Source organism: Lingula anatina, chromosome 5 (assembly GCF_051362555.1).
Source record: "Lingula anatina isolate TDL-2025a chromosome 5, LinAna3.0, whole genome shotgun sequence".
Classification (NCBI taxonomy): Eukaryota; Metazoa; Brachiopoda; class Lingulata; order Lingulida; family Lingulidae; genus Lingula; species Lingula anatina.
In genome coordinates this window covers 22,492,892-22,507,533 of record NC_141771.1, presented here as the reverse complement: position 1 = coordinate 22,507,533, position 14,642 = coordinate 22,492,892, and the positions used below count along the sequence as shown (strand labels likewise).

General features: G+C 38.0%; 1 protein-coding gene and 1 long non-coding RNA gene across 3 annotated transcripts in view; one reads left to right on the top strand and one right to left on the bottom strand.

The window, feature by feature from the left end:
* LOC147761898 (uncharacterized) overlaps nucleotides 1-408 on the bottom strand; it is a 4,244-nt gene extending 3,836 nt beyond the window's left edge. The window contains exon 1 of the long non-coding RNA XR_015334590.1: nucleotides 277-408. This is a non-coding gene — a long non-coding RNA (uncharacterized LOC147761898). The remainder of the gene's footprint in view (nucleotides 1-276) is intronic.
* LOC106161819 (uncharacterized) overlaps nucleotides 1-13,287 on the top strand; it is a 14,498-nt gene extending 1,211 nt beyond the window's left edge. The window contains exons 1-9 of one of the 2 annotated variants that reach the window (XM_013538850.2): nucleotides 7,968-8,441; nucleotides 8,865-9,023; nucleotides 9,325-9,371; nucleotides 9,484-9,530; nucleotides 9,800-9,895; nucleotides 10,442-10,600; nucleotides 10,927-11,045; nucleotides 11,576-11,816; nucleotides 12,208-13,287. In XM_013538850.2, coding sequence (XP_013394304.2) covers nucleotides 8,427-8,441; nucleotides 8,865-9,023; nucleotides 9,325-9,371; nucleotides 9,484-9,530; nucleotides 9,800-9,895; nucleotides 10,442-10,600; nucleotides 10,927-11,045; nucleotides 11,576-11,816; nucleotides 12,208-12,245 — 921 coding nt within the window. In that variant the 5' untranslated portion in view covers nucleotides 7,968-8,426 and the 3' untranslated portion in view covers nucleotides 12,246-13,287. Of the gene's footprint in view, nucleotides 1-182; nucleotides 499-698; nucleotides 889-1,531; nucleotides 2,003-7,967; nucleotides 8,442-8,864; nucleotides 9,024-9,324; nucleotides 9,372-9,483; nucleotides 9,531-9,799; nucleotides 9,896-10,441; nucleotides 10,601-10,926; nucleotides 11,046-11,575; nucleotides 11,817-12,207 lie in introns of those variants that run through there. The other variant, XR_015334589.1, reaches the window with a different exon arrangement.
* The last annotated feature ends 1,355 nt before the right edge of the window (nucleotides 13,288-14,642 follow it).

The following is a 14,642-nucleotide window of genomic DNA, read 5'->3' as shown; positions in this document are numbered from 1 at the left end:
AATCATGGAGCTTTCAGTCAGGTGAGTGGTTGGAGGCGTACTGTTTACCTTTGTTTTAGAATCTCTCTCTCTCTCTCTCTCTCTCTCTCTCTCTCTCTCTCGTGCGTGTGTGCGTGTGAATGTGTAAGTGTGTGTATATTTACAAATCATAATCTAAACGCCTGCACCGATCTTTACTATAGGAAACTCCTCTTCTCTGCCTTGCCATTCATCTTGGTGGCCTCCATGATCAACTCCGTAGTGAACAGCTCTGGAATATATTACCAAAAACCATACCTGTATTTCTACGAGTACCTCCCTTGGCACAGGCACCTGGACACGTGTCAGAAACCAGAGACGCCTTGTTACAATTATGTCCTCACTTTCGTCATGGATGGAACTGTTGACTCAAATAACGCCCCAGGAACGCGCAGTGATTTTCTGGCTCATCAGAGATTGGCTGATCGCTCTGAGACGGACGCCATTGCTGAGGGGAAGAGAGCTACTGCATGGTTAAAGGTGAGACTACGTCAGATCTCCTTATCTCTCAATTGAAATGTGCAACACATATTTACATTGTAATTGTCATGAAAATATGATAATTCCGATTTATTTATAATACGCATTTTAGCTCATCTTTGATTTATATACACACTAACTTGTTTACAGACTTTTCAGTTTTACAGCATTAATAACTACACATAATTTTATCTCTTAAGAACAAATACGGCATCGATTTCACCGGGATACCAGACGAAGCGTACATAGATGGCACCAAGGCAGTGACTAGTGAAGACGGGGCCTTTACATTCAGTACCTACATCCTGGACCCCGCCATCAGGTACAGGCTTGTGTCAGCCAGTGCAGGAGATAAAGTGCAGTTCTTCAATAACCCTGTGTCTGAGTCAGGTAAGCAAAAACCTTTTACGGTACATTTGTGCCACAACTATTCATTTTCTGCGAGCTGCTCGATTCAAAATAAATTAATTACCTCCACCATGTTTTTCACCCCTGTCTGTTTGTCATCAACATAACTCAAAAAGTTATGGGCCGATTTTGATGAAATTTTCAGGGTAGGTAGGAATGGGTTAACTTAGAAGTGATTAGTTTTTGGTGATGATCCGGATCAATAATCAATCAATAATCAGTAATGATCAAAATGTGCTGCCTTGGCGAAGGTCTGCGCTCTCGGAGTGCTTTTCTAGTTGTATTTATGTACGGTAGATGCACTGTATGTATTTAATATTTGCACAGCTCTAAGCAACAAAAAACAAAAAAGGTATAAGTTTGCACTATTGGATAAAATTCTGTTAATCTACGCGTCACTATACAAATGTAAGGTATTTATATTTACATTGTCGTATTATTACATCTTTGTTTTGCGATGAAAAGAATTATTAGGAAATCTGAATGCATTCTAATATTTTTGTTTAAAAGCTGAATTTTGTATAATTTTTGAATATACTATAAAACATATGTCAAGTGTGTATATGTAATATATATTGGTAGTGAGCCACTGCACAGTTCTAAATTTCACATTCCTCGCCTTCAGGTTGGATAGTTTCGGTTAATAAAGAATTTCAAGCAAGTGGTACATTCAACGGACTTCTCCCTGAAGGAGCAAAGATCGTGTACGCTGATTACGTCACTTCCTTGTGCAACCACGTGACCGGACCCTGGTTCTGCTTCCGCTCTTCATGCCGCAATGTATTCCGAAAAGCGAAACTCGTCATCCACGTCGAAAACCGGACCTTTTTGACTTACGGGGACCCCACGGTAATCGACGCTATTGTGGAAGAGAGTTCGTGGGGGGTCGGTTCGGGGCGTGGGCTAATGTTTTCAGAGCCGGGAAATAAGATATGTGCTCGGAACGTGATGACATTTCCCGCCACTTTGCCATAAATTTGGTATTTACAGACCTTTTGACAGCTGATTGGTGCTTCTTTACATAGGTTTAAAACAGACAGATGGCTTATTGAATGGAATGCAGATTTATAATATATGGAGGATTATTTAGACAGTGGTAAGTGGGATTTTGTGATACAGTTATCTGTACCTGAATTTTTCTTATATAAATCAAGGAACAGAAGGAAATATGTCACAGCATCGTGCGCCTATATCAAAGCTGATACGAACAGTCTGCTCTCATTACTTGTATAATACAATATTTGTAGAAGTCGATGGCGCATCCTTCTTGGAAGTGCCATTTTGGAAGCCAAAACAGTGAATGATGAAGAGACTCGGTGCTCCCTTTTATATTATTTTGATTATCCGTGCGTTCCACTAATTTGAAGCACGAGTGTCGTGCTTAACACTTCCGTGCTCATTACGTTTCTCTTATGTTTCTTTTATTTCATAAGTACGATTTCTGAAAACGTACGCTTCACTTGCAATACACGTACGATTATCTCACCCACTGTGTGCGACACAAGTACAGATCGTGCGTGCTCCTTACTTCTTCCTACTTCCAAAAAGGCGGACAGACTGCTTGCGGGCCCCACGTTTAGAGCACGACACACCTACTCATAAAGTACTTACTACTTACGTCCGCTGCGATTTAATTTTCATCCTGCGACAACGCTACGCCTGACAAGAACTCCGAGGACGCACGATCTCTAAGCACGCACGACGGGTTGTAAGAGAGGCTTAAAGGCGTCTGCGTCCCTTGTGCGTCCTTTGAACGACCGAATCTTGATTTTACCTGTAAAACTGCGAGCAACCTGCCTGCCTCTACTGTACATCCCCTGTGCAATCCAAGGCGTCCATTGCGATGTTTGAGCGACCAATGAGCATTTTTGCTGCGTTCTTTGTACCTTCATTGGCGATCAGCGGCGTCTATTCTACGATCATTCTGCATCCTGCTTGACCGATGAGCGTTGTTTGGGCGTCCTTCTATATATTCTAACTCATATTTTTTCGTCGGTTCTAACCAGGTCATCCAATAAACAAAACAACACAAAACAAATAAATGGGAATAAACGCTTTAAACTACAGTGATGCAAGGTCTGCATGGACTGATAATCAGTCAGATGCTCATTGTTATCCTAATAAGAAGGAAGGACAGGCGCCGAAAACGAGAAAGTGTGACTGACACATCATAGAATATTTGAATCCGGTTTCAAATGACGCATTCTGCAAAAAGTTCTGACAATCAATGCATCTTGTAAAAAAGGCAAAATATCAAAATATCAAAAAGAAAAAAGAAAAAAGGATCGTTTCATGAATTTTAGGGGGAAAACAATCGGAGGCTCATATGAGACCATAGTTGCCCTTAGAATTCCTGTCTGGTGAAAAATACCTCAGCACGGCCCCGTTTGAGAGTGAAAAAACAATAATGTTCTACGTGCCGAACACTGGACGATCTTTGAGTTTTCATTCTTCAACCAAAGCGATGCTTGTGTCTCCTTTCTACGACCACGGCGATGCCTGTGCGTCCTTTCTGCGTCCATTGAGCGACCATCTTCCATCGCGTTCTCTCTGCGATTGTTTTGAACATGCTCAAAACTTCGCGGCGTCCATGGCGTCGTTGGCGATGCTTGAACGTTCTTTGTGCGACCTTGGCGATCACTGTGCTTTCTTTGAGCGTCCGACGGCGTCCTGGCCAGTTTTTTGAGCGCACAAAGGACGCAGAAGGACGCCGTCCAGTGTAAAGGGGGTTTTAGCTATAGACTTGCCATCTAAACAGTGCAGTGCGATAAAAATAGCGTTCATGTGTAAAAAGGACACGTCTAGTGATGGTTACTCCATTTGAAACAAAACAACGAGGTGGCTTTATGAATTTAAATTCCGTTTAAAATATTTGTTCATCGGTGATTGCATGTGGATTAATTTTTAGGTACTAGTACTTTTCACAGATACCTTATCAGTCCAGAGTACATGTGAGATCAAAAATATTGCCGGTCCTGTGGAACTGAAGGCTATAGTGCATGGTCGGACCGGCAGTTTCCCCATGTCTGCAGTAGTATAACAGAACATAATTGTAAACAAAATCCATTGACACGTACATATAAGATTCGCGCAGAACGGTTTGATGGGGCTATCTGAGTCATTTAAAACTGCTTATTGCTTTTCAACGGGCAGATAGACTGTTTATCTTTTTTATTGCTTCACTTTTAGGAAATTAAAGTGCACAGTGGACCGTATGGAAATGTGCGTTTTTCTTCAAGTAATAGGCCTTCTCTACGAAAAGATGTTTTCCTGACGGCTGCAGTTAACTGAAACAAAACGTAAAATATAAAATACAATAAAGTTTTGTTGTCTCTTATGTAATGCTTATGAATCTGGTAAATTCACTGCAGCTCAAACTAGATTAAAAGAAAAAGCACAAAAAGCCTTTTTCGCATTAAAAAGTTACTTTCCTCTAACCAGCCCTATTAAATCATCCCTCAAGGAAAAAACTATTCGATACAATCATAATGCCAATCGCAACGTACGGTTCAGAGGTCTGGGGATATACCCCTCTTACAGACAGATCTCCATCGGAAAAGCTAAATCTCAGTTTTTGTAAACAAATTTTAGGTGTTCACCCAAAAACTTCAAACCACACAGTAAGAGGAGAGACTGGAAGGATTCCTGCTTACATAAAAATTAACATACAATTAATAAAATTTTGGCTCAAAATATTACGCACAGACGAAAACAACCTACTCAAACAAGCATACCTAGATGAATTACATTATTACAATTTACTCACAACAAAAAGCCTGTCAAATCTGAATGATGATAACCTCTCATGGAGTGAAGGTATTATGAAACTCTTGTTTGAAAACGGATTTGGAGATGTATGGCTAAAACAGAATCCTGACATAAATTTCCTAAGTATGTTCAGAGAACGAATCATCAGTGGGTACATACAAAACTGGCACAGTGAGCTTGAGGAGAAATCCAAATCCAGAGTATCTTGCCAGTTCAAAAATACATTCAAAAAAGAAAAATATCTAGACCTTCTTCACGATACTGATAAAAGAAAAAACCTAAGCCGTTTTCGCACCAGTGGGCATAAACTCCACATTGAAACAGGCAGATACAATAACACTCCTCGGACCGACAGAATATGCCATTACTGTTCTAAAGACAAAATTGAAGACGAAAAACACTTTCTCACAACATGCCCCCTATACAACGACCTGCGTACAATGTTATATAAGGTATTTACAAAACACGATACACATTTTGGCCTAAAAACAGCTGATGAAAAATTTACTATAATTATAAAATGTCAAGAACAAGAAACCCTTATTGCACTAGCTCAGTTTCTCTCCTCCGCTTTTGCTAGGAGGGATCTACAAGACAGTGCTGCACTCATCGGCAATTGAGTAATAGTAGTAATAGAAACTCTTTTTTTTTAGTAAATAAGTAAATATTCTTACTCATTGTGATTGTTTAATAACATATTCACAAAAATTGTATTCATATTGTCATTTTCATCCAAACAAGTGGATGCATAAGTTACGGTGAAATAAACTAAACTAAACTAAACTATACTAAACTAAACTAAACTAAACTATGAACCGTGCCATGGATTCTAAATAGACTAAACTTGTTTCTCTACATAAGTGTTTTGATCACCGGTTTGAAACTCTTTCCTTTAAATGTGAAAAAAAATCATATCGTCTCAATATATTTATATATATTATTTATTTTTATGTTAAAGATGCAATTCAAAGAGAAGGAGATTGTTTGAAAAGGCCTGATATGGTTATACCCACAGTATTTGTGTTAATTATACAGACTTGACATTTAATATGGAATATTTCAGTTTTAAAGGTATACCTAGGTCAAAATGCGTTCTTTTTTTTTTTTTTAAATCAGATTTCATATAAGACATCTGTCTGGAGAAGTGTGAAGTCAGGTGTGTCGCTGCCAATTAACTGACTACCAAGTCTGTTGCACTGCTGCCTTGTGTAATATGCAGTGATTTAATTGGGCAGTGCTCCTTTGGGCTAGTCAAAGCTTGGCTTTGGCGAAGGATGGTTCTGTCAATAAAGTATCCATATGTCGGCAAATACTGCATAGAAGAATTTGAAATTTTGCATACAAGCGGTCGGTTTTGCAGTGCGTAAAATGAGTTAAGCAGCGTTTTACAAAACTGTTAAGCTGTGCCAGAATGGCGCGAAAAACACAGACATTGCCAGACAGATTATTGTGTCAAACGGAACGGTCTACACAGTTTTATAGAGTTATGCTCAGTTTGAGGCACTACACAGAGACCAAGCCCAATGCATCGACGTCTTACCACCAGGGTATAGGACTCACTGTCCTTCAGGATATGCTGCTGCAATTAAACCAATACCACCCAGTCCGTTTTAAATGAGGGACAAATTGTCACCAAAACTTGTTTTTCAAGGCTCTTAGCGAACACCAAACTGATTTCAGCAGGTTAGGATTCCAGGCGACCTCTGAGGAAGCCACTGTAAACAGCAAAGCAGCTTAGTCTGTTTCTCTAATGAATTGGGGACCATGACAGTTTCTGGGTAAAACACTGAAACCGCGTGGCTTCTTTATTGAGGCCATATTTAACCTGTACCGCTAAACTGGTCAAAACAGAGTTTACAGACATTCTGAAAAGGCCTTCGACGAAATGTGTGCCACTTATTAAGAGGCTAGGGTCATTGACAGTGTCAGTATTTGGAGTGGATACCACATTGGTGCCAAAACACCAATGGTAGTCATCGATGAAAACCTTAACCAGATCAAATAAAGAAATAATCTGGGAACCACTTGACTATTATTTGATAGGGGGCACCTTAGGAACAATTTTAGGTTGCAGGGCGAGGTTGCCGGTTCACACAGAGCACATTTAATAGCAGATAACTTACAGAACCAAGGGAATGAGTAGCTACCTTGGTCATCAAAATCGCCATATTTGAACCACATAGACAATATGTGGGTAGGTCATTACTCGCCGAATCAACGGCCTGCATGTCCTACATCAAAACTGAGCCAAATTGGACAAGTTTTAACCGTATTCTGGAATTTTATTCCAGATTAAACTCTAAAAAGCCTATCATAAGAAATGCCTTGCGGCTTGAAAGCTCTGGTAGCAGCAAGATGAGGTCAAGCGTAACAGCGACTGTTGCTGTGACTAGACACTGACATGGGGGGCCTTTGTGGGGCGTGTAACTCTTTTAAAGACAATAATTAGGAAAATATGGAGATCCAAAATATCACTTTCAATGGTTGTCGTATGACTTAAAATAGGCAATGTATTTTTGTTTGCTTCACTGACGAATTCAATTAATAAACTGATGTCACAGTGACATCGAAGAGATTATCAAAAGTTATTAAAACACGATTTTAATCCTTATTTTCATTTATCAGTCAGCAAAATAGGAAAAAAACTGATGAATTATGTTTTGGAAAAAATATTCCATATTAAATGTCAAGTCTGTACATTCTGAGTACGCTTTTTTTTTCTTGCGTTTATATTGCCATACCGAACATGTAACAGATAACAATCTACAACTACTACCCAAACTGTATAAGCCTCTCTTATGTGACAACACCGCTTAGCATAGATGCCAAGGAGTGAGACTGTAACGATGTGGGATGCACGTTCTTTTTTTCGTTATTTTTTATTTTATAGTTTTTTTTTTTGGTGGATGTTTGTTGGTTGAGTTATGACCCGCATCGCATCTAAAAGTAAATTAAGGTGATCTGGCGATGGAAATGTATAGTAAGTCATGTGGAATTTATAGACGTCATAATGTTTGTCATGATGACCAGATTCCCATTACGGGAGAGGTTATATCCACAAATGAATGTGGATGTTTTACAGATGATGTAAATTTAACTAAAAGACGGGCTACTGGTAACAGAAAGCTTTACCAAAATATGTTACCTCGGCCACACAGAAACGTTTAATGCATTCATCATTTTAACTAAATGACACGCCTTCTTTTGTTGCCAACGTGCTCGTATTACCACCAGCTTTTCTGAATGCAACTCAAAGCCAGGAGAAGGCTTTGTTAATATTTTAATCTGAATGTATTCAACAAGATTCACTGCGATCTACGTAGAACAATAGATTATTATTATTATTATTATTATTATTATTATTATTATTATTATTTTTGGGAATGGGCCTTTGCCACACCTGTCTTGTCAACAATTGATAAAATGTAAGGACAAAAATAAAACAGCGGCCAAACCCTGGCCACGTTTCAATCACAATTTTAGTGTGGTGGAGATATAAAAATTAAGGTATCTAAGAGCTGACAATCTTTACATGTGTAACAAACCGTAACAACCTATTAACTCCTGACATTATATATGTTATGTGGATGCTGCATTTTTTCACATACTAATGTCTTTCTTAAAAGTCATTATATGCCATGCTACATTTACATATATGCATGGGCTACTTTTTCACGTTTATAAACCGACGGGTTCTTACAAAAGCTGTATTTCAAAGCTTGCATTGATATAACGCTTCCTGCTCAGTCAGCATGAATCTTGCCACGGTAAGTGACAAAACTGCGGTCTTATTAATGTTAGTCTGAAACTTAGGGAGCATATTCTTGTTTGTGTCTTAGCCTAAAACGAGCTAGGTCTGTATGTTGTTTCGCAGTGGAAATATTCCCTACATTTTAATGTCATTTTCATGATAATGGGTTAATTGCAACTAACTTAAACAAAAACGTATTGGGCTTTACACAAAGTATGATATTCAAACATCTAATATGTCGACCAACTGTCTCTTTCAACGAGCATTCTTATTGCTGTTTCAAATGCAAAACTACGCAGATTGTTTCCTCTTTCATTTTACCGGTGTCATTTGCATTTTTTTTTTCAAAAAAGAGAGATAATGAACTATATATATTGGTTTGGTGACAAAAACGCCTCTTTTCACGTTTTACCGACTAAGTTTTATGCTTTCTCTTTAGGTAATAGTTCTAGTCGCTGTCCAATGCCAAGTGTCCGCATCCCGAGGTGGAACCAAGGGCTACCTTCCGTTCTGGTGGCTTGGACATCACTCCTTGGGCGGGTCTGCGATGGGTGCAAGTGACGGGGGTTGTCAGCGTTCCTGCCCAGGTGATGACAAGGTGAACAGATGTCAGTGTGCTTCAGCTTTAGAGTTGCTGTAGAACAAAACTGGTGGTGTCGCACTAAATGGGGAGGAGAGATGGTTATGGTTTATTGCCATTAGGATTTATAACGGATTACTAGTTAAAAATACTCGCTTCATAATAATAAAGCCTTTCTATAGTTCTAAAATTGACCTTTATCAGATGTAAATGATGACGATGAACGCAGTGATAAATATTATGATCACATTAAAAGCGACAATTTCGTGTAATATATTGTGCTGACAGGTGAAGAAAAGTACCTTTTGCCGTTTTACAGGTTTGGCTCTTTGCTAGTGGAGATGGCCCTAACTTTGCTGAATACGTGTGAGTAATGTGCAGTAATTTAAATTTTGTCATAGATGAATTAATTTCCCATTTGTTTATAGCTCCCATAACATTATAAAAATAAAATTATTTTAATTATTTTATCGTTTAGAAAGGATTCCGTTCTCAAGGGATTCAATGTTGACATTGTGGAAAAAGGTAAGTTATATTCAAATCTCATATTCGATAGTGCGCACAAGTATACACACACATAGGCCCTATATCTCGCTAACGGAAAATACCAATGCAATTTCTTCAAAAACTCATTTGAATACTAATATTCATCATGGTGACTTCATGAAAACCTTATAATAACATTTAGAGTGCGCGTCACGTTTCAAATGCATCATAATCGCCATGTTAAAAGTTGTCGTGTACTTTAAACTTTTATTGCTGTGTTAATGTCACTTAACCTGCGCTAATTACAGTCTGTGCCATAGCCGGGAAGAAATGTAAGGTTGTCTTGGACGAATACTCCGAGTGTGTAGTGTCCAACTCAGCAGGAAACAACCGACCAGGACGGGGTAAGTGTTGACTCCTCTAGAACATGAAGATGGCTGAAAAAACGTCATCAATATATTTAGTCTGCCCGGCCACTCTCTTTGTAAACTGCTTTGTTACAGTATTGAGAATAATTTTAGCAGCTAAAATACCTACTAAGGAAAATTTATATTTTATATATATATTTAAAACACATATCGATATCAGTGATAGGTAATTATTGAAACTTCTATTTGCTAAGTAATAATTGTGTCACGATAAGACGGTATCCACGATCCACGAGAACATCCATTAATATAGTATGAGACTAAGCTCAGTCAGTGTATAAACCCTATTTGTCCGCCTTGCCGAGTTAAGGGCGCATTCAGAACAAATTGGATCAAATATGGCCGACCCGCTAGAAAGCTTGCCTCATATTCCATTAATCCATTAATAGACAGTGAATAGATTCCCCTCGGGAATTACTCGGTAAGCTTTCAAGTGGGTCAGCCACATTTGATCCACTGAGGTTTTGCCGTAAGTGCAGGAATCTGTGTCTTCTAAATTTCTACACCTTGTTACTTTTTTAGGTCTGAGTGCAGGCTGGTTTGACGCATGCATTTCATGGGGTCTAACAACCTATCGGAAGAACTTCTTCAATGTTACCAAGCCGTTCTATCCCTCTCTTCTGGGTATTTTTGCGCATCCAGATAGTCCCGATTTCAACAGCCTTGATGGGAAAAAGATAGGTATGAAGACTTACCGACTTACTCTTGCCCATTTCCTGTTGTGTTAAAGAATTCCTTTGTCTTAAATTAAACGTGTTATAATGTATGGTAGAATTCTACAAAAATGAAAAAAGTATGCCCGAAAGCCGGAATAAAATAAAAGCTGCGTTAGATTATTACATTTTGTACATATTGAAAATGTTAAAATGTTCATGATGAAGACCGTTAGTATTCTATTCATTCACGTTTTGCAAAGATTCAAATTGGCCCATCGTGCTGTTAGACAAAGTATTTAAAGTTCCATTTAGTCATTGCACTACATGCGTATGATCTATGTGTTTGTTCAGCGTTTGTGAAAGGGTGGTATTCGAGTCCTGATTGTCTTAAAAGTCAGGGAGAGACTGGATTCGTCACTATGTGGGCTACAGATGCTGCCGCGGCTCGGACTATGGTCATGGACAGGACGGTAGGTACACAGATGGATAATAATAATAATAATAATAATAATTATAATTATTATTATTATTATTATTATTATTATTATTATTAGCTGTGTGTGTGTAGAATATATGCGAAATTGGATTCTAGCCGAGCTTTTGAAATAATAATAATAATAATTAAGTTAACAATAATAATTGATATTATTATTATCATCATTATCATTATCGTTATTATTATCATATATTATTAAAACCATGTTTGAGATATTAAAATAAAGTGATAAGTATCGCGATGTGTTAAAATTACATTAATGATAAGGATGAGTTAAAACTAGAAACGATTAAGGGTAAAAACAAAATCTTACCGCTTTAAGCTTGTTTAAACTATAAGGCAATATTGTTAAGACATGTGCAGTCTCTTTGTGAATTTGTACATGGATTTTTCTATAAAATCGCCATGTAGAGAAAGAAACAAAAGCTCTCGGCTTTAGTTATGTATATTATCGTACAAGCGATGATTAAACTATTTCAAATAATGAATTGCTCTGCGTTTTAGGCTGATGGCTTTTACTATAGCTATAACCCCTACGACACCTTTATTGACGGTTTGAAGAAACTCAGCGTTGCATCAGACGCCACCGTTTGTGCCAGTGGAACAGGAATCTTGGTCAAAAAAGACTCTCCTCTTCCCATATGGTGGAACAAAGCGTTTGAAAGCTTCCAGGCATCAGGGGGATACCGCGCCCTGTGTGCCAAACATCAGGTGGAGGGACGGCAGATGTATGAATACTTCACTGGTATGTGTGAATTTAACACATGATATTTTCAAAAATAAGATATTTTCAAAATTGAAAGCCAATTCGATATTGAAGGAAAGGTTTGCAAAGGATAGGAAATTGCCAATGAACAGCGAGGAAGTATTTGAAATAATTGCACACTTGTAAAAGTTATGTGGGGTTTTTTGGCGTTTGCTTGTTTGTTTGTTTTTCTAATCGGATAAACATCTTTTAATGAAGTTCTTTTAACAAAGGTTAATGTTGTAATTCAACCAAGAAACCAATACAGTATATACAGTATATATTTTTTTATGCATTTCACTTTATCAAATAGATTCAAACCTTTTTTTAAAGTGTCAGCAGACACGAAAAATAGTTACTGTTGAAATCAACTCTTCCACTTTGCTTCCAGGCAATTCTCCAGATTACATAGATGTTTGCTTCACATAGAAAGAAAGCTACACAGTAATGCCCGTGCGTTTACCGTTATATAGACAAGTCTGGAAATTATATAGAACACTTCTAGTGGAGATACAAAACCTACGATAGATCCAGACAATTTCCTACACTGCTATTCAGACTGTGTGTATTTATTTTTTCACAGAAATTTTAATATTGTAAGTGTGGGAATTAGACACACTTGTTTCTTACAGGAATGAATATGCATAAAAACATAACGAGAAATAGAATAGAAAAGCGATATATCTTACGGAAGGCATATTAACGAAACACACTCGTTCCTTAGAGGGGTGAATGCATAAATCCATAACGTTGAAAATAAGATACACAATTTATATTATGTAAATTCTTAATGTTATTGTACATCCACGTATGACCGCTCTTGATCATATGAAATTAGAAATAAAATTAGTAGCTGTTGGTAATTTGAATGTTCCAACTTTTGATATGTGTGTAAATATAAACACACTATGCTGCAGTCCACGTTTTGGTCTCTCACTTCATGCCTCAATATTCAAGTTGTGCGAACATCCAGACCGATAGATGGAGCTAGAAGCAAGACATGGCGAAGTGTGAGTTGCCTATGCTTATACATTGCAGTGAAAATATAAACGCCGATATTTTATATTTCCAAGGGGTTTTTCATTGTTTTAAATCAGCACAAATTAGATGCATTATTGAATAATTAGCTGCAGGAAAAAAAATTCATTTTCAGCATTTGGACCATAATAAACGGTTACAATAAGTTGTGTTTTGTGACCGTTCTATCTACGATATGTGCCTGAAAGGGCAATTTGAAGCAGGCATGAGCTAAATACCTGTATCTGTCCTTCACATATTGCCTATAGTTCAATACTACGACCTCATTCAGATCTAGAGGAGCCGAGTGCTAGCTAGGCCGCGACCTAAATATGGCGGACCTACATGAAAGGAAGACCGCTAAATTCTGTAATGGTCTCTCCGCCTCTCACACGCCTCCCCACGCGTCGTCCCTCGACCGGTTGAATTGAGGCGAGATTTACTTACTGTGCCCCTGTAGGGACAACGCGTAGGATTGACTAAGTGTGACCTATTCATATCTCAATCTTTACTGGTCTTCTGTTCTTCCAAGCGATCTTTGTGTTTGATGAGAAGCGAGACATGCAAATCGGCAGAAAAGGAGAGAAAGAGCATGCAATTTATCAATGGAAAAGCAATTATATCTAAATATACATTTATATTAGAATATTTCCATCAATCTCAATTCTCCTTTTTTTTTTGGGGGGGGGGGATAGGTACTTTGTTTCATCCACACCTGTCTTTTCAACAACTGGCCCATTTTCAATCACAATTCTAGTGTGGTCGAGATATAACAGGATTGGTCCCTCTCCAAGGGGTTTCTCGCTTAATTTTCTCAGCTTATGTAGCTTAAATATCGGGCATGCCTGCTTAAGCTGCTAAAAGAAATTTAATTACCTCCTGTGAGCTTCAATATGTGAGCAGACACATGTTTACAGACATCTAATTCGCTAAGGTTAATTGCAATTAAGCGAGAATCCCCTTGGAGATCCAAAGTTAGTACGTGAATGGTCTCTAAGAGCTGACAATCTTCACATGCGTAACGTACAGTAACAAGTTACTAACACCTAACATGCTGCATTTTTTCACACACTAATGTTTTCCTTAAATATCAATATGTCATGCTGCATTTACCATAGGTATGAGCTACTTCTTCACGTGTATAACTCGACTAGCTCTTACAGACGTATTTCAAAACCTACACAGCCAGCATGAATCTTGCCACGGTAAGTGACAAAAATGAGATCTTATTTATGTAAGTCTGACATTGATGAAGCATAATTCCATTTGTTCCTCAGTCTTAAATCAGATGTGTTTGTATACCGTTTCGAAACGGGCAAATTTCCTGTATTTTTCATTCCATTTACTTATGACAACGTGTTATATATAAATATATAAGACCCCATTCCCACAGATTTTAGATCAATCTATCCCTGTGGGGAGTCTCACTAAATTACTGTCAGCTTAGCCGGCTTAAATGTCTGTCCCGCCTACTAAAAGCTGTAAGGGGGTAATTTACTACCGTGCACGCTCGGTTGACATCAATTTAGCTTGAACCCCCAGGGAGTTAGGTCGATCTAGATGGATCGATCTAAATCTATGGGAATGCATTTTAAAGCACAGCATTCAAAAATAATATTTTAACCATCTATAGTCTCTTTCAATGAGAATCTTTATTGGAGCTTCAAATCAAAAGCTACACAGATTGTGTCTCCAAAATTTTACCAATGTATTCTATATTTTGAACAAAAATAGATTTTGCACAATATATTTTGGCTAGGCAACAAAAACACCCTTTATTACATGTCCCTCACCAAGGGACCATTCCCA